At 35.9% G+C, this 20,166-nt stretch overlaps 1 protein-coding gene across 2 annotated transcripts in view; it reads left to right on the forward strand.

Moving 5' to 3' along the window:
- The window catches only part of SGCD (sarcoglycan delta), a 1,334,163-nt gene that overhangs the window by 1,243,420 nt on the left and 70,577 nt on the right, over window positions 1-20,166 (forward strand). For both annotated transcript variants that reach the window (XM_031949414.1, XM_003756762.2), the window contains one exon: window positions 7,028-7,100. In XM_031949414.1, the coding sequence (XP_031805274.1) occupies window positions 7,028-7,100 (73 nt within the window). The remainder of the gene's footprint in view (window positions 1-7,027; window positions 7,101-20,166) is intronic.

A 20,166-nucleotide genomic window follows, 5' to 3' on the forward strand; every position in this document is an offset into this window, starting at 1 on the left:
GGCACTTATTGTGTCTACTGTATACTAGCACAAGTCAATGGCACAGTGGACTGAATGCCGGGCTTGAAGCCAAGTTCAAATCTAATACCTACCAACTGTGTGATTCTGAACAAGTTACCTAACTGATTCCCTCATTTTTCTCATCTATTAAATGATCAGGAGAAGGAAATGACAAACTATTCCAGTATCTAGACGAGGCGGCCTCTACAATATCTTCCATTCTGAGATCCTGTGGTTCTTTGTTTCTTTACAATGCATCTGGGAACTAAGTGACCAGATTGTTTTTTTTAAGTTTGTGGGAAAGTATCATGTCATCATTAAGTACTTGAGAAATATTCATCTATCACCTTTTAGTTGTCTCTAAGAACCCATTTCTGGGATCTGGCCCAGAACTTGGCCCTGGCACTTGGGGAGCAAGCCCCGAGAATGTGAAATTGGTATGGCTTTGTTGCACATAAGCAACTTTCCAAGGAAAAATAGATTCATCTTGGAGCAGGAAAAATGAGACCAGCAGTCAGTTCCCATCAGTGTTTGCTCCTTCAGTTTTCCTTGCAGCCCAAGTAGCAGAACTCCATTACTGGAATGGAGCGGTGAGTACACAGAAGGGGAGATTGTAATCATTTGTTGTACAATATTGCTATTTTAGAAGTATTTAAAAATCTAATGAGGAAGAGAATATAAAATGATATACAAAGGCGTACTGATGTAACAGAACTAATTAAAAGTGAATCCAAAGCTTTGGTTTTCTTTTATAGTGGAGCAAATGAGTTAATAATAAGAACAGGATTCCTCAAAAGCAGTATACTACAATAAAATTCGGCATTCAATCTTGGAATATCCTCTGATATGTGGGGCTTTGTAGCAGAAACCAAGGTGTTCTATGGATGCCTCCTCAATCAATCATACACCAGGGATGTAGATTAGTGTAGGGGAATACCAGGAAATGTGAAACTTCCTTGACCATCTTTTCATGTAGCTGATGGGAAATAGCTTATAAAAGCAAAATGAGTAATCTTTGCTATCATTACACACAGTCTCCTTCCCATCATGTTCAATGTTAAGTGTCCCCTAGTTCCTTTCCTCTTCTGCCTTCTCTTTTCATTACATCACCTGTAGCACTAACCCTATTATTGATAAACTCATGGTGACCCTCAATAGTTTCATCTCAGACTCTTTCCATGAGCCTGCATTCAGGGAATCCTATCTATGGATGAAGCTCCATTCCTGGCAGCCCCAATTGTCCCTTATCTCATGCCTAATGGTACAATGTGCTAAGAGGAAGAGTCAGCATATTCTTACTGCCAGCTTCTAACCCAAACTCTGCTGTTCTCATTTTGCAGTTTCTGTTCTTTTGATGTCCAATTTATCTCTGTACAGTAAATATTTATTAAGTATTTACTAAATAATAATAAATAACTAACTTATATGTTACCCTTTAAGACTTGAAAAGTACTTTGCAATTGTCCCTTATCTTATGCCTAATGGTACAATGTGCTAAGAGGAAGAGTCAGCATATTCTTACTGCCAGCTTCTAACCCAAACTCTGCTGTTCTCATTTTGCAGTTTCTGTTCTTTTGATGTCCAATTTATCTCTGTACAGTAAATATTTATTAAGTATTTACTAAATAATAATAAATAACTAACTTATATGTTACCCTTTAAGACTTGAAAAGTACTTTGCAAATATTCTTTTTCATCCTCACAACATCCATACTAGGTAGATTCTATTATTATCCTCCTTGCTTTTTACAGATTTGGAAACTGAAGCAGAGAGAAATTAAGTACCTTGCCCAGGATCACAAAGTTGCTAAATTTCTGAGGCTTAATTTGAAATCAGATCTTTCTTATTCCACTACTGTAGTCACTGCACCATCTAGCTACCCATAAATGTTCCAGATACTGTGCTGAACACTAAGGATACAAAAAAAAAAAAAAAAAAGCAAAAACAGTACTTTCCCTGAAAGAGTTCACATTTGAACGCAGAAAATAACTATGTACAGAGAAGAAATATGTGGGGTAGGTAGGAGATCATTTCAGAGGGAAAGCATAGGCATTTGCTGGGGGAAGAGTAGAAAAGGAGGGGGAAAAAAGAGACCAAGAAAGGACTGTTGCAAAAGGTAGGTTTATCACCATTTGCATTCTTTTTGCAGCCATCTGCAGTCCTAGATTCCAGATCATTCTCTTTTCTTTCTGAAGGAGTTCAATAACTGATTTAAAGTCTTACTATCCATCCTAATTCCTTCTATTCTATCTATAGTCTTCTATATACTGAGAAAATTAAGATTGTCAACTCTATTTCCCTTATTTCACACACTGGTCATTTCCTAAGGAAAAAGTAGCCCTTCTCCTTGCCAAGACCTCACTTATGCTCTTGATCACATTTTCCCGTCATCTTCAGTGCAGCCTATTACCCATCCCACCCCGTCTTTCTCTACCTCTCTCTTGGCTTCTTTCCCATAGCCTGTAAATGTAATGAATCCTCCCTCATTCTTAAAAAAAAAAAAAAAAAAAAAAAAAAAAAGCTTTCATGTTATTCTGCCGTCTCCTTTCATCACTCAAAATTTAGAAAGAATCAACATTACATGCTGCCTCCATTTCTTCACAACCATTTCTTTCTCAGCAGCTTGAAATCCAGTTTCCACACTGATATTAAAAGTACTCTCCAAGAATGTCACCAATCTTTGTTTTTTGTCCTTTTCCTTCTAACCCTTTCTTCAGTTCTTAACCACCACCTTTTCCTGAATATTTCCTCTCTTCCTCTTCCCCTTCATCTCTCTCCCCCTCAACCCCCTTTGTCTTCCCCATGAGTTCAGATGTTATCTCTAGATATGGAACTCGGAGATTTAGATAAATAGTCTTGATCTTGCTCCTCAATTCTAGTTCTCCATCATTAACTACCTACTCATGATCTAGGCACTGTGGCAACAGTTTCTTTCTTCCAAGAGCTTCCAAAGTAGTTCTGATACTTAATAGCATTAATGGGGTTAGCCCATACTAAGTACTCAATTAGTGTTAATGACATTAAGTCATACAGGCATCTGGAAAGGGAGGAAGAGATTGATAGGAGTTTTGGGTAAAGAGGAAAAGGGCAGCAAGAGCATTACTGATAAAGACTAACTTAAACCAGGAAATGAAATAAGAATAGTAGTAAGAAAATACTTTTTAAGGCTCCTGCTCTTCAGGCCAAGGATGCTATCCAAGATTATAAGCCTGGATTCTCAAAATTCCATTCCTGGGGAAAGGTGGGATAAGAGGGAAGAAGAAGATCAACAAACATCAATATATGAAATGCATAATATTTAGTTTTCCCTTTCCACCTTTCAGTGAAGGGGCAACATGTGCTGAACGGAAGGCCATGACATACTATTATAATTCCCAAGTCCTTTTCAATGTTTCTGCTTCTGCCTCAGTTTCTTTATTGGTCAAAGGGACATAATCACCTCTGCCCTATGTGGCTGACAGGGCTATTGTCACAAGAAAATGATGATAGATTTAAAAACAGTTGGAAAAGGTAAAAATGCTACACAGCCAGAAGGTGTTATCATTATCAGCATCATCATTACTGGGTATTTTGTCCATATAGGTTTTAAGCGACCTTAAAAAATAATATGACCCATAGCCACAGGGGACTCGATGCAGGAGAATTGTTTATCATATGCTGGAGCAAAGGTACCAGACCTGAAAAAGAATGAGACCTGTGAAGTAGGAGCCAAAGGAAGCAACTTGACTCACCATGCCTGAGAAACTTATTCCTCTGCTCAGTCCTCATCTCCACCCTGTGAAAGGGGGAGAATCCTGCTGAACATGTGAAATGGCTTTTTATGGGAAGGTACATTGATTTTAGCCCACTGGTTTCAGAGATCTGTTTGTAATTTTTAAGAAATTGATTTAAAAAATATTGTTTCCCTATCCTATGTCAAAGACAACTTCGCTTATGTTTGTGAAAATAAAAAGATGAAAGTTGCTACCTCTTCTCTAAAGCAGTTTACCATCTAAATATTTAAAGGCAGGAGATTAACATAGAAATCATATATTTAGAGGAAGGCAGGACCTCAGGAGGCCATTGAGATCAGCTGCCTTATTTTATAGAAGATAGAATCAAGACAGAGGAAAGATGGGTGACTTTGCTCAAGGTCACACAAATAATAAGTGTCAGATACAGGATTTGAATTCAAGACTTCTGACTTCAAAGTCAGGGCTCCATGCAATAGTCCAAGGCTACAGAATAGACTTAAACATATAGATTGGTGCACACTACAAATAAATGCCTGGAAGTTCTGAGAGTGGGAAACATATCAGGCTGGTTTAGATCAAAGAGCACTTTGTGAGAAGTATATTTGAAGTAGAGTAGGGGAGGAGAAGAGAGCATAAATTGGATTATAGAAAGGTGAAGAATTATAGCTGCTTCTACTTTTCCAAGGCTTTATAAAGTTTTCTTTTTATCATATTTAGGGGGAAAGACATGAAAATATCTAAGGAGTTCCCAGATTAAGAAAGGCCCAATGATAATTTTTTTAATGATTCAATAAAATTGTTGCTGCTGTTTTAAAAATTAGTCAAAACTTCCTTTTTTTATTTACATGTTCCTTTCCCATTCCAAATTAGAACCAATCGCATATGTCCCTCTGGCATAAAAAATCATGAAACCAATTCATGCTCCTAGAAACATACATTTTTGCCTATGTCACGATTTGAAATTGTGATGGTTAGTAGAAGCAATCAACCCATTTTAATGCTAAAAAGAAAGCTTGGAACTTTAATTAAACATGTACATATATGTTAAATGGAGCAGAATTCATTTGCTCACATACCCTCCTCCAGCACTACTACTAGAGCACAGTGGACTGATTGCCAGGCCTGGAGTCAGGAAAACTTATCTTCTTGAGTTCAAATCTTGCCTCAGACACTTAATAGCTGTATGATCTTGGACAAATCACTTAACTAAGGACTCAGTTTCCTCATCTGTAAAATGAGCTGGAAAAGGAAATGACAAACATTCCAGTATTTTAGCTATGAAAACTCCAAAAGGGATCACAAAGAATAGGACATGATTGAAAATGACTTAGCACACTGTACTACAGTACAGTAGTGCATGGTTATTTAGATAAGTTAAGGATACTGTCTTGACTTAGTTTAATAGAAAAGCAAACATCCAGTGAAATTGATGGTGATAAACTTAGACTTAAATGATTTGGAAACAGTTCAGAGTGGACAAATCAGATAATAACAGGCTTCATGGACGGTGAGATGCAGCTGCTGCTGACAACTTGTAAAGATAAAAGCTGATGGTAAAGTCAAGAGCTAAATATCTAGATTGGGTCAAGGGATTGATGTTAATACCCAAAGTATAAGCTTTGAACTTTAAGTGATTCTTTATGAATTTTAAAGGGGGAGAAAACCTTTTTCTGAAGCTAATCAGTCGAATTTTGCTTTACACTAAAGGGACTGGAATTTTAAATAACCTCATAGGATCAAACTGTGGCGATTGATGTAATACATTTGCAAATACAGAACTAGAAGAATGAGAATTTTATTTCAAGATAAAATTGCACTATCAGCTTATATTTATTTGTATTTAAGTCAATTGCACAGATAGGAAAAATTATAATAAATTATGGAAAAAGAGAAAGAATGTCAATTAATGTACCTGGGAACATCTCTTTACTTAGATTATGCTGAAAAAACTCCAGTTGTTCCATAATCATGCCAATTTTTTATTTACCCCTCACCCTTCTCATCCTCCCTAGCACTAGTTAGCTGCAATTGTCCTTTTCTGATTTGTGACTTAAAATATAACAGGACTCCACCCTCTCAGTTCCCAAAACATTTCCAGACCACAATCTTATCAACTGTTTATGAGGGGCCAGAGTCTGATTCTAATATTTCTAAATGTTATTTCTAAACCAAGATGTGATTTGTTCCTTGGACAATTTTCAGTGATGTAAATATGGGCTTATTTTTATTCATTCTTTTATTTATCTATGACAAAAAAAAAAGCCTTATTTTAGTTTACAGTTGGAATCAAAAGAAGAAATGATTTGTCCAAGATCATATTTCCATTTAATGATTAGCCGTAGTAGACTAGAACTAAGATCTTCTGAGTCCCAAGTCAGGCTTCTTTCAACTATATCTCACTGATCTAAGGAGGAAGTAGGGCAAAGGAATTGCATGGAGGAGTGAGGGAAATTAAATATGACTTTAGTCAGTATTGCTACTTCTATGTACTCATGACTTGGTTCCTCCACTAAAATGATTTTCTGATGCTCCATCATAATATGGAAGTATCCCTGGGTTCTTGATGACCATATCAGCAAAATACTAAAGTCTTGCAGGTCCCCCTAAGATGGAAATTCTACTGTTCTTCAAGGATTTGCTCAACTAGGAGAAAAGCAGCTCATCACCAGTGTGATAGCTCTTTAAGTCATAGCAAGTCACAAAATTGTTTGCCCAAGTTTAGCAAGGTTGCAATCTGCATCGATGGAGAGAACATATGAATCAATGAAAACATTAATCTTCAAGTGTTATTTAATTATTTCATTCTAAACATTCCATAGATAGAGCATTGGGTCTGGATTCAGGAAGATCAGATTTCAAATCCAACTCCATATAGAAGTAGCCAACTTCCTAGCTGTTTGGCCCTGTGCAAGTCCCCTAACCCTGTCTGCCTCAGTTTCCTCATCTGTCAATTGATCTGGGAAAGGAATAGCAAACCACTCCAGCCTCTCTGGCAAGAAAACCTCCATTAGGGTCACAGAGAATTGAACAGAAATGAAAAACAACAAACATTTTTTACTGAAGCTTTTTTTTTTCCCAAAACATATGCAAGGATAATTTTTCAGCATTGACCCTTGCAAAACTTTGTGTTCCAATTTCCTTCCCTCTTACCTCCATCCCTTCCCTAGATGGCAAGTAATCCAATTAACAACAAACTTTTTTGCATATGTTTATTTTATGTTTTGGGACAAAAGGAGTCAAAGTAATGTGCCAATCCCCTAACAATGTTTTGTTTTTTATCTTGTCATTACAGGAGCGGAAGGCACAGTGTTCCCTAAATCTATAGAAACGCCTAATGTGAGGGCAGAACCCTTCAAGGAACTAAGGTAATCTTTGTGATCTAGTTTGTACCTATGCACATAATTGACATGTCATTGCAATCAGATAGTCTGCTAAGTTGCATTTTTTTTTCCTGCTGACAATTGAGTTTCCGGCTGAGTTTTCTTTTGAGTGCAAATATCTAGAGGGAATAGAAATGTCATAGAGGAAATATCATAGAATGGGGCAGATGAAACAAATAGAATATGGTAAATAAGAACAATACCTCAATAATCAAGAGCTTGGGGGTCATGAAGTACTAGTTGAAAAACAGAAGATGGTAGAATCACAAATTTAGAGCTGGAAAATCCCTTAGAGGTCATCTACACATCCTCTTAAAGAGTCCAGTCACTTTATTTTTCAGATGAGGAAACAGAAATATGCAGAGATTGAGTGACTTGCTCAAAGGTTAGTGGCGAAGTTTGAACACAGGTTCTCTGATTAAAACTGAAACTTTGGGAAGACCTGGTTAGGAAAAGCAGTGTATTAAAAATCTTTGGTTAAGAAATACCTCATCCGTTGATGACTGAGATAGCCTCAAGACTATAGGGATGACAATGAGGTCCAAAACAGGGATATAAGTTTCTTTTATAGAGAAATGAATCTATTCCATGCCCAGGTAAAGAAATTAGCCTGACATAAAAACTGTTGTAAAATTGCCTATTTTCCCTGAGACACTCTGCTTCTATATGATGGAATTATATGACCTCTTCATTCCAAAATATAAGCAGAGGAGCCCCAATATGTAAAAGGGATAACCACTGAGAGGATATTTTTCATAAGACTACAAATAAAATGAATATAATAGAAGCAGCTTTACTACAGTGTTCACTCAAGAGATGCCCATGCCCCACTCAGGGAAAATTGTATCTCCTCATCTCTGAAGAGGTAATTTTAACCAAAGCTAATCAGAAACCACCTTAAGTATCATACATACCGGATGAGGTGCATCTATAAGATGATTTCATTAGTGGAAGGCAGCCTCTCACAAATCTATTTGTATTGTACAAGGCAGACCTAGCCTTCCAAGGAGCAATTTAAATGTAGCATGCCCACTAATGTGGCAGCAGTCATGTTGGAAAATAATAATATCATAATTCCCAGCAAATTAAGGTTTTCTTTGTGCTATGTTTCCCAAACACAGAGGTGTTTTCAGTGCTTGGTGTGAATTACAAAAATTGCAATTGCAAAAATCCCTAGTGTTCATAAAGATTTACAGGTTAGAAATGTAAATGTATTGGACATAATTGGTGGGCAATGAGAGTCCTTTATTAGGAAAGTCTCTGGTGTAGGGACATATCTTTTTAGAATTACATAATACAATATAAAGAAAGCTGTATTGGTTTTTAATGTGGTCATTTTCAGCATAGAAAATGGATGTGGCCAGATCCTTTCTACTTCTTCTAAGAAAGGGTTCTAGAAAAAGAAACTTGGGTAGAAACTGTGGTCAAAGGGTCTCTAATGAGGACTTAGAGCATGATCATGATAGCCCATGACAATGAAATAGGATTTTCGGAGCCAGAAGCAAAGTGTAACATGTGCTTCATTTTTTCATTCAGTGGTCCTTAGGACTGAGCAGGATGTTTGTCTCTAAAAGGTGAGTTCTCTAAAGAAAGACACTTTCTAAGGAAAGCAGACTAGAAGGCTGGAGGAATGACAGGATGGGGAAAGGGTTCTAGAGAGTAATTACTAAACTGAAATTTTATTTATATTTATTATATTTAACATTGTGTGTTGTTCAATCATTCATATTGTCTGACTCCTTTGGAGTTTATTTGACAAAGATACTGATGTGATTTACCATGTTTTTCTCCAGTTCATTTTACAGATTAGCAAGTAAGGCAAGCAGGATAAAGTGACATATGTATATATGAATATATTTTCATGTGTGTATATATAGATATATGTGTATATTTACAAATCCTTAAAAAAACAAATACTGACTTCTTTGTTTTTTGAAATAGAGCATTCTGAAAAAAACTAAAACAATGTTTGATTATTCAGAATTAGGATTTCCATGGGCCAAGATATATCTGTAGGAAACAAGGTTGAAGCTCTTTTAATCCTAGCTTATAACCTAGAACTGACCTTTTAAAAATATTCCCCATTATGCAATTTTCCTGTGCCCAGCTTATCCTTACAAGTTGTTATAGGTTGACTTAAAAGTCTTGATTATTGAAGAATATTTTCATTATTCACAGGAGGTTCCTGCTTTAAGGGCTAAAGGAGTGATTAGAAATAGACACTGATTTAGCTCTTGGAAAATGCTGGGTCCTTGAGCTGTGATCTCATTAATAAAGGGAACACCCAGTGAGGAAACTTTTCCTTTGCTATCCAAATAGATAAGCAATGGCTCAAGTTTTTCATCTTTAAAAATTACCTGGAATGTACTTAGCATTTTTTCTTTTTCTATTTAATATTTAAGATGAAAATACATATTTTTAAAAAAAAATAAAATGCCTGGGGGCACTGATTGGTTAAGTAAATATTGTACAAGGTTTATATAACCAGTTTGTATCCAAGGCTAGACTTGAATCCAAGTCTTCACAACTCCAAAACCAGCATTCTTTCTATTATACCTTATATTAGCCAGTTTTGGTAGGATTAATAATATAATAGACATAGAGGTGGAGGAGACTTTCAGAGTTACCTGGTCTAACTATCTCATTTTTCAAATGAAAAAACTAATGCCCAGGGAGTTTATGTAGGGTCAAATAGTTAATGAGTATCCTTGAGGTAGGGATGGAATGAAGATCTTGAATCAGGAATGAAGCACAATGCCTTGTGTTGTAATGCTAAATATCTTTTTTTTCCTTGATAATCCTGAGTAAATACAGTCTGCCCATATTAAGGCTTGAGCCAGGAGCTAGATTATCTACATGGCAATTTAATCTCTTTGGAGCATTACATAGATGGTGCAAATAGCCCAAAATGAGAGGCTGCTAGTTGGCATAGTGGATAGAATGTCTGGCCTAGCCAGGTCTACCTGAGTTCAAATCCAGCCTCATTCACTTACTAGCTGTGTAACCCTGGTCAAATCACTTAACCCTATCCAGAAAATGAGCTAAAGATAGAAAAGGCAAACTGCTCCAGTATCTTTGCCAAGAAAACCCCAAATGGAGTCATAAAGAGAATTACACATAACTGAAATGACTAAACAACAAGAACAAAATCAGACATATTCTATTTAAATTATAGACTGTTAAACTTTCAAGCTCATCTATTCTAAAAACCCTCCTTTTATGACTGAGGAAATCAAAACTCAGAAAGTGTATTGCCCAGGGTCATACATATAAGTGTTAGACAAATTCAGTGTTCTTTCTCACACACCATGCTGACTCTTCCTTTTATTTCAAGTTCAAAGTTCTTTGTTTTGGAATTATATCCGAGGAAAGCTCTGAATTAGAATCTACCTCTAAAAAGTGGACATTTTGAATGCGATCTGTATTGGTTTCTTGTTTGTTTTCTCTCCAACTCTAGTAGATGAAATAGCAAAATCTGATGTCTACAAATGTATCCATGCTAGTATTTTAATACTGTCACAATTCCACTGCACTATTGATTAGCTTGAGTAAAGAGAAAATGAACTGGCAGAAAAACAACCTCAATTTCTGGCATCATAGAATTGAAATTCATTTTATTGGGATGGTACATGAACAATCTATATCTGGTCCCTGAGTTGGTATAAACAGCCAAGACTATTTAGAGAATGTTTGATTAAAGAGACAAAATGGTATAACAAAAAAAATAATCAAGAAGCAAATCAGGAGACAAATATTCCAGTCTGGGTCATGCTACCAACAAGTTGAGGACCTTGGAAAAGTTAACAGATCCTTTCCTTCCCTGGGTTTGTTTCTTCATCAGAATATGAGAGCTTTGGAGTAGATCCTCTCTGATATTGTGTCCAGTTCTAGCTTTGTATGATTATATTCTAGGTGTGTTTTAGATTTTGTTTAAATCAAACCACCTATTATCTCTCAAGGTTTCTTTTGATAATAGATTTTTATTTTCAAAATACATACAAAGATAGTTTTCAACACTAACTTGCAAAACCTTGTGTTCCAAATTTTTCTCCCATCCTTTTCCCAGACAACAAGTAATCCAATATATGCTAAACATGTATAATTCTTCTATGTATATTTCTACAATTATGCTGCACAAGAGAAATCAAATCAAAAAAGAAGAAAAAAGAGAAAAAAAATGAAATAAACAACAATATAATAGGTGAAAATGCTATATGTAGTGATCCACATTCCGTCCCACAGTCCTTTTTCTGGATGCAGATGGCTCTCTCCATTACAGGTCTATTGGAATTGACCTAATCACCACATTCTTGAAAAGAGCCACCCTATCATAGCTGATCATCACTTAGTCTTGTTGCTGTGTATAATGTTCTCTTAGTTCTACTCATTTGACTTAGCATCAGTTCATGTAAGTCTTTCCAGGCCTCTCTGAAATCATCCTGCTGGCCATTTCTTACAGAACAATAATATTCCATAACATTAATATGCCATAACTTAATCAGCCATTCTCCAATTGATGGGCATAGTTTCTAACCACTACAAAAAGGGCTGCCACAAACATTTTTGCACATATGGGTCCTTTTCCCTCCTTTAAGATCTCTTTGGGATATAAGTCCAGTAGTGGCACTTCTTGGTCAAAGGGTATGCACAGTTTGATAGCCCTTTGGGAACAGTTCCAAACTGCTCTCCAGAAGGTTGGATTCGTTCACAGTTCCACCAACAATGTATCAGTGTTCCAGGTTTCCCACATTCCCTCCAACATTCTTCATTATCTTTCCCTATCACCTTAGCCAATCTGAGAGGTATGTAGTGGTACCTCAGAGTTGTCTTAATTTGCATTTCTCTGAATCCATAGTCTCTCAAGTTTTTTGTAAAATTTTTAAAACATTGTCCAGAGCTATACATACTGGTATTGGACATTACATTCTATTAGGAAACTCCCTTCACCAATACTTACCCAAAGTGACAGAGTCAATATGTCAGAGAGGGACAGTAAGTCCAGATCTTGTTTATTGTGTGGTAGTTAAGTGGCATCCTAGTGGGTAGAGCTCTGGATCTAGAGTCAGGAAAACCTGAGTTCTGTCAGATCTAGCATCAGACTCTTCCTAGTTATGTGAGCTTGACCAAATCACTTAACCTCTGTCTGCATCAGTTTCTTCTACTGTATCATCCGAACTCAAATGAGATATTTGTAAAACTTTTGTTTCCCCCCCATTTTAATCTATTTTACCAAGTAGATGCAAAAAAAGTTTTCAACATATACTTTTGCAAAATCTTTTGTTTCAATTTTTTCTTCCTCCCTTCCCTCATTTCCTCCCATAAACAGCAAGCAACCCAATAGGTTAAACATGTGCAGATGTTCTAAACATGAACTATCTGTCATGCTGCACAAGAAAAATCAGATCAAAAGGTGAAAGAAAAAAAAGCACAAAGAAAAAAGCAAATAAATCGCAACAAAATAAAGTGAAAATACTTTGCTCTGATCCATATTGAGTCTTGATTGTTCCCTTTCTGAATGCAGATGGCTCTTTGCATCACAAGTCTATTGGTATTGCCTTGAATCACCTCATTATCAAAAAGAGCCACATCCATCCCAGTTAATCATCACATAATCTTATTGTTGCTGTGTACAGTGTTCTCTTGGTTTTGCTCACTTCACGTAGCCTACATTCATATAAGTCTTTCCAGTTTTTTCTGAAGTCAGGCTGCTCATCATTTCTTATAGAACAATATTCTGTTACCTTCTTATACCATTCCCCAACTGATGGGAATCCACTCAGTTTCCAGTTTCTTGCCATTAAGAAAAAAAGAATGCTACAAACATTTTTGCACATGTGGGTCTTTTTCCTTGTTTTATGATCTCTTTGGGATACAGACCCAATAGAAACATTGGATCAAAGGATATGTGGAGGTTTTTTTAGCCCTTTGGGCAGAGTTTCAAATTGATCTCCAGAATGGTTGGATCAATTCACACCTCAGTTTTTCCACATGTCCTCCAACATTATCTTTTCCTGTCATCTTAGCCAATCTGAGAGGTATGAGATGGCAACCCAGCATTGTTTTAATTTCATTTCTCTAATCAATAATGATTTAGAGCATTTTTTCATATATCTATAATTTCATCATTTTAATATAATGTCTGAAAATTATCTATTCATATCATTTGACCATTTATTGAATGGGAAATGAAAGCTTTTGTTCTTAATATAGTTCTTAGTACATACTATATTGTAGGTATTTAATAAATGTTTCTTTCCCTCCAGCTTTCTACCCACCACACCATGCTGTCTGATAATAGTGATAACAACAATAGCATTTCTATAGCCTTTAAGGTTTGCAAAGCACATTGCATGTATCTTATTTGATTGTCATAACAGCTTATAATGTAGATGCCATTATATCCCCATTTTATAGATGAAGAAAGTGAGACTGAAAGGGTAAAGTGACTTGTGCAGAGTCATACAGTTAATAAGCATCTAAAGTCAGATTTGAATAAGGTCTTTCTGACTCCAAGTCCAGCTTTCTAACCAGTGTGAAAACTATATCCAATAAAAACATGGTAAGATGTGAAGTATAGCAAGCACTGTATGGCTGGGTCAGAGCCAGCCAGTTTAAGTTTGTGGGGAGGCAGGAAAGATTTATCATTTTACTTTCTGGATAGTTTTGGCCTACAGAGGTATACTTATCAGATAAATGGATCACATTTGGGTTTTGTTCATATCTCTTTCTCTCCCCTTCCCCTTTTTCCAATATCTATAGGTCCTTCACTTGGCTAAATAGCAGTCACAGCTGGGAAGACTTTTTTTTTTTTCCTCCTGAGAATTTCCCTCTTGGTTACAAAAGTTTTTTTGGCTTAACTTTGTTTTTGTTGTTTCATCAAAACTCAATCTTGTGTCTGGCATGTGTGGGTTTTTTATTTATTTTATTTTAATGAGAGTCATTACTTGAGAGAGTTTAAGGCCTCTGGCATTTCATCTTGGAGTAGCCATGTTTACTGCCTTCGTAGGCTGTAAGTTAAAAGAATTGGTACTGTTCTGGTCTGTGATAGCTTGGGTTCATTGCTTTCCATTTCAGATTTACTGTATCAGTAATCTTCCTTAAGATGTTTACAAATAAATTCAGAGTTGAGTTTAAAAATAAAAACTGCTGCATCTCCCTAGATAAGTAAGTAGCTTAGTATGCAAAAGCCTACACCCATCATTCTCCCTATGAGATGTTTATTAACATTCCCCATATGTGGAATTATTCTAAACTAATGATGACATGTTATTCCAAATTAATGAAGAAGGAGACTGGGCTTGTTTCCCCTCACTAACTAAGCTGTACAAGAGAACATACCTTGAATAACAAGTGAATGTGAATAAAATGCAGACTGTGAAAGGTGAATATATGGGGTAGCTAGGCGATGCAGAGTTATGGGCCTAAAATCAAGAAGATTTTTCTTCTTGGGGTTAAAATCTGGCCTCTGATATTGAGTATCTGTGTGACCCTGGGCAAGTCATTTCACTCTGCCTCCATTTCCTCATCTGTAAATGAGTTGGAGAAGAAAATGGCAAACCATTCAGTACCTTTGCCAAGAAAACTCCAAATGCATTCAGAAAGAATTGGATATGACAGAACAACAATAGAAATTGAATATAGTACCTATCTAAAGGGTCTTTAAAATATATTCATTTAAAATATTCATAGTACTTAAAAGCCAGTGATCTAATTCTTTTTTTAAAATGAGCCATCTAATTCATAATTTGTAGTAGTCTTTAGATAGCAGCTAGATATCCCAGTGGATAGAGCACTGAATCTGGAGTCAGAAAGACCAGAGTTTAAATTTGATATCGGATACCTACTAACTATGTGACTCTGGACTTAACCAGTGACTTAACCTCTATATGCTCTGAAGAAAACTCCATTATTATTGCTTTTCAATTAATTTCAGTTGTGTCTTTCATGACCCAATTTGGGATTTTCTTGGCAAATATATTGCAGTAATTTGCCATTTCCTTCTCCTGTCCATTTTCCAGATGAGGAAACTGAGGTAAACAGGATTAAGTGACCTGCCCAGTCTCATGTAGCTAATTAAGTGTCAAAAGATTAGATCTGAACTCAAAAATAAGAAAGAGAAAGAAAGAAAGAGAGGAAGAAAGAAAAAGGAAGGGAGGGAGAAAGGGAGGAAAGGAAGATTCATATCAAGAGAAGTCATCACATGGACAAAATCAAAAGTAATAAAATTTTTGTTTATAAAACAGAGCTTCAAAGGGAGAAAAGATCCTCAAGAGTAAATTCTAACTGTATTTTAATTCATTTTAATGGATATGTATTTAATACCTTCCTCTTATGTGCCGGACACTACACTCAGAAATCAAGCACTCAACTCTATTAATAAAGCCAAAGAAACAATATTTCAGGAATAAAGAAACTAGAAAAATGGAAAAAAAAACACATGATTTTCAAGGTAAAGAACACAGGTGAGAATTCCAGCTCTTTCTGTGGTTACTTCTGTGATCTTAAGCAAGATATTTGATATCAATAGACCTGTTTCATATCCATAAAATGAGGCAGATGGATATATAAATTTTAATGATCCTAATTTCAGTCCTAAACATATGATTCTAAAAGAATAAAATATTGTCAAATCAGAATAAGTTGAATTATCTCAGGAAAGATGATGGATTCACATGATCTCTTTGTTCACAAATTTTCAACTTATTAACTTTTGGGCCAAATCACATCCTTTCTAGCTTCCTTATCTTAAAAAAAAAAAAAAAAGTTATATAAAATTTTCCTTTAGATTCATTCTTCCCTCTGCTTCTGAAGCAAGAAACATATAGACTTCTTGACACTGGTAATAGTAGTATTATATGATTCTTAATGCCTTTCTCAGAAGTTTATTAGGAAAATTACTAAATTAAAAATAAACTAAACAAAAACATCTATTCTTTACTTTACCCACTCACCAATCTCCTTAGCACAAAAACATCTACTTAATGTTGATTTGTATTCTGGGAAATTGTTGTCTTTGAATCTAACTTTCTCTCTTGATAGGAAGGTACATCTTTATGTGTATAGAAAATCTTGCTTAATTCTATTCTTCATGGATATTGGCTTCCAGCCAGTCTTGTTTTATTCCAATTATAACCTTTTCAAAACAAAGAATAATGGGAGATTAGAGGTACATAATGATGCACTTTTTACCCAGGACAGATATGGAATCAGAAGTGAATTCAAGAAACAATAAATCAAATGTCACCATAATTTTTCTTTTGATCAGTATTTGTCTGTGATTAGTTAAAGCATAATGGTAATCAGGTTCCAGGATCATAGTTTAGATCCCAGGTGATTAGTGAATGTTACCCAATATTATTGTCATACATTCTAGCTTGGAAGTGAGATCAGGATTCCTCTACTCCCTTTGACAATATCCCCAGAAATTGCTCACCTAGACTTCTTTTGAAAGCTTCAAATGGCATTTGTCTCAGGGTCTTCCAAGATTACTCATGTTGTTTAGGGCCAGTTCAGATTCTTCTTTCCTTTCCAAGTCTAGCAAAGGCATTATTTCTTACATGAAGTTTTTTCATCTACTTTTTCATCTAAAAATGACCTCTCTACTCAAATTTTACTAGATGACTTGATCCATATCTTTCCATTGCCCACATCATACCTATCCGTGTAGCATACTTGTTTGTGTTTGAATCATTTCTTCCTTGATAAAGTGTAAGCTCTTTGCAAGGAAGGACTTTTGATTTAATCTTAGTACCTTGAACTTAGTAGGTATTTAATAAATGTTTGTTAGCTTGACTTAGGAAGTCCTCCATTAGGTAATATCATTTTATCTGTTATTTGCCCCTTAGTGCCAGTTCTGTCCTATAAGATTAGGGGGAAAAAGTTAATATCTCAATCCTTTTCCTTGTCCTTTGAGGTATAGTCACAAAGGATGATCAGGCTTTAGGTGGAGCTTATTTCCAGTTTCCTTTGATATGAAAAGAAGTTATGGCTTGACCCCAAAATTTCCCATGAACAAATCTGGAATTTAATTCAAGACGCACTGGTCATCTGCCCATTGTTACCCACTTTGTGCTCATTGCAAGAAAAGCGCTGCCTTTTTGGAAGCGTAGACACAAAGGCACTGGTAAGAGAAAGGTCTGCCAACTTTTCATGTGCCTGAGAAAGTGACATAGATGAGGAAAATAAGGATTCTGCCCCATACTTCATACTACACTGATACTGAAAATCTAAAAAGACTGATACTCCCTACTCCATATAAACCACAGCCTGTACTTGAAAGGTAAAGAATAATGTGCTCAAGTATAAGTGAGATTTTATGAAACACATTTATGGAGAAGATAGATAAGGTCTACAAGAAATGTTTGTTTGACCAGGCTGAGGCTCACTGGTTCAAGATTAAGGAAATATAAAAGCATCTGAAAAAATATCTACCTAGTATAAGAAAGACAAGATAATCAAGACTATACAAGGATGTGTACATTAAAAAACAATTTACCCCCATAAACTCCCCAAGTGACTTAGGTCAAGTCTCTAACCCTTTCCTCAGTTTTACCTGTTTTGATATAGAGGTAATGCTAGTACCTAGCTCCAAAGGTTATTGTGAGGATCAAATGAAATAATATTTGTAAAGTACACAGTACCTGACATATAGGCACTATATCAATTCTATTACTATTATTATCATTACTTATCTACATGGTACCTGTCTTTGTTGTTATTTACTCATCTTTCAGTCATACCCAAGACGTTGTGACCTCTTTTAAGTGTTTTCTTAGCAGACACCAAATAATAGCAAACTAAAAAAAAAGTAAAATAAAACCTTCCATACATAATGCTTCCTCCAATCCTTCATAGCAGCTATCATATCTCTAAGCCTTTTCATATCCAGGCAGAACAACCTCAGTTCTTTCAAGTAATTATTGTGTAAGGCATAACTTCAGTTACTCTTAATATTCTGATCTCTCTCCTGGCCGTCTTCCTGCTTGATAAGGTACCTCCTAACATATGACACCCAGAACTAAAGATAGTATTGAAGATGTGGTCAGATCATCACAGAGGACAGTGGAATTTCTCTCTTTGGGTGCTCTCTTCAATTATTCATTAGCAAAGTTAATTTAGAAAGGGATAAGTCACCATACCATTGTCATAGAGGGATTTGGTGTTAATCAATCTGCTATTCACTGATACCTTGGCACTCAGCCAATTTTGCTGATGATAATAATAATCAACCAATAATAATGCAGCCTAAGATTTCTTGGCAGCCACATCACTGTGTGATTCCCAATGAGTATGTGGTGTATTAAAATCCCCAGATCTTTCACAAGATCCATCTTGTAGCCACTTCTTTCTCCAGGTGTCTCAAGAATATGGATTAGTCAACACAAATCCATCCCTTTTACAGGGAAAACAATTTAAAAGTACTTTCTTCTACCAACAAATCAGTCACACCTTTCCCAGAGATGAGCAACATATTTCTTTGAGAAGTACAATAGTTCAAACCCTTCATGACTTGCCTCCTTCCTTCAACTTTCTAGTCTTAAACTTTATAACCCATCCCCATGTACTTTCAGAACTAGGGATGCTAGCCTTGCTGTTTCTTGAATGCTAAATTATATCTTCTGCCTTTGTGACGGTTTTCTTCCTCTTCATCTTTGCCTCCTGAATTCTGTTTAGAGGGGAAAAAGTTGAAATGGGAAGAGAACCAGAATTTATTATGTCCTCCTAGGTGCCAAGTACTGTGCTCAGTGCTTTACAAATATAATCTCACTAGATATCTCAAGCCCCAGCTAAAATCCTACCTTCTACAAGAAGCCTTTTCCTGATCCCTTTTAATTCTAGTGCCTTCCCTGCAGTGATTATTTCCAACTGATCCTGTATGCAGCTTATGTGTACATAGTTGTTTACTACATGATGTCTCCTCCATTAGATTGTGAGCATCTAGAAATCAGCTACTGTCTTTCTTTTATCCCCAACCATTACTACAATGCCTGATATATAGTAGGTGTTTAGTAAGTGATTATTAACTGAATGTTATATTTATATAACAATCAATGCCCGGGTTTTCCACGATTTTGTGTATATGCTTTATTCTCTGCCACCTCCTTATACTTTCTTCACTTCAGCTAAATTGCAAACTGTGCAAGGAAAAAAACTATTTTTATGCATTTTTATATCTCCCTCATCACCTAACATACTGCTTTGCATATAGTTGGTTTTCTATAAATAGTTATGCAATGAATGAATGAATACTACATTTTTCTCATTTATAATGAGGAATAACACTCTTAACCCACCCCCCAATAGAATAGTCTATTACCTGGTTTCTTTTGCAAGAAGTTTGGAAAATATAGATCCCTTTTCTCCAGGGAAGATGTAATTGTCAGGCTCCAGTGGGATTGTGTTTAGGTTTACAAGCGTATAGCTCTCAGTCCTCTGAATTTTATCTGGTATGGAGAGTTGCTCGTGGAAGAATTCAGAGTTCTCTTTCATCCAGCTATACATCTGATTACCTCTTGCTATTCACAGAGGAAGATAAGCTTCCAATCCTTTGGGATCTAAGACTTAAGCAGAAGTGCAACTGATTCCATTCTTGCTCTTCATTTCTTTCCACACATGTATTGTCACATGCTCTGAAGTAGGAAAGAAAAGTAGAATTTAATTTTTTTTTGACAATCCCGGCTGCACACCACTAACCTTGAGTATAAAATAGATGCTAATAAATGCAGGATCTTAAAAATGTGAATTATAGCCATTTCACACTTCATGGCAGTTTCAAACTAGTAAGATAGCCTAATACTTAATTATAATGCTTGTCCTCTCTTCAAGTGTGGATGACATTCCTCAGATATATTTTGCAATGACATCTGTGGGAAGAAGTCGAGAAACTAATTAGTTATTCCTAATGCAGAGTATTGACTGTGCACTGATTAAAAGAAAATGTTGACATCCATCCTCACATGATGTATCTGTCTATTAGTTTAGTCTTCTCCCTGCGGTTTTCATGGAAGGTCTCTGGAAAATGATGAACATGCCCTTCAGTCTTCATAATGCA

Source organism: Sarcophilus harrisii, chromosome 2 (genome assembly GCF_902635505.1).
Source record: "Sarcophilus harrisii chromosome 2, mSarHar1.11, whole genome shotgun sequence".
NCBI lineage: Eukaryota > Metazoa > Chordata > Mammalia > Dasyuromorphia > Dasyuridae > Sarcophilus > Sarcophilus harrisii.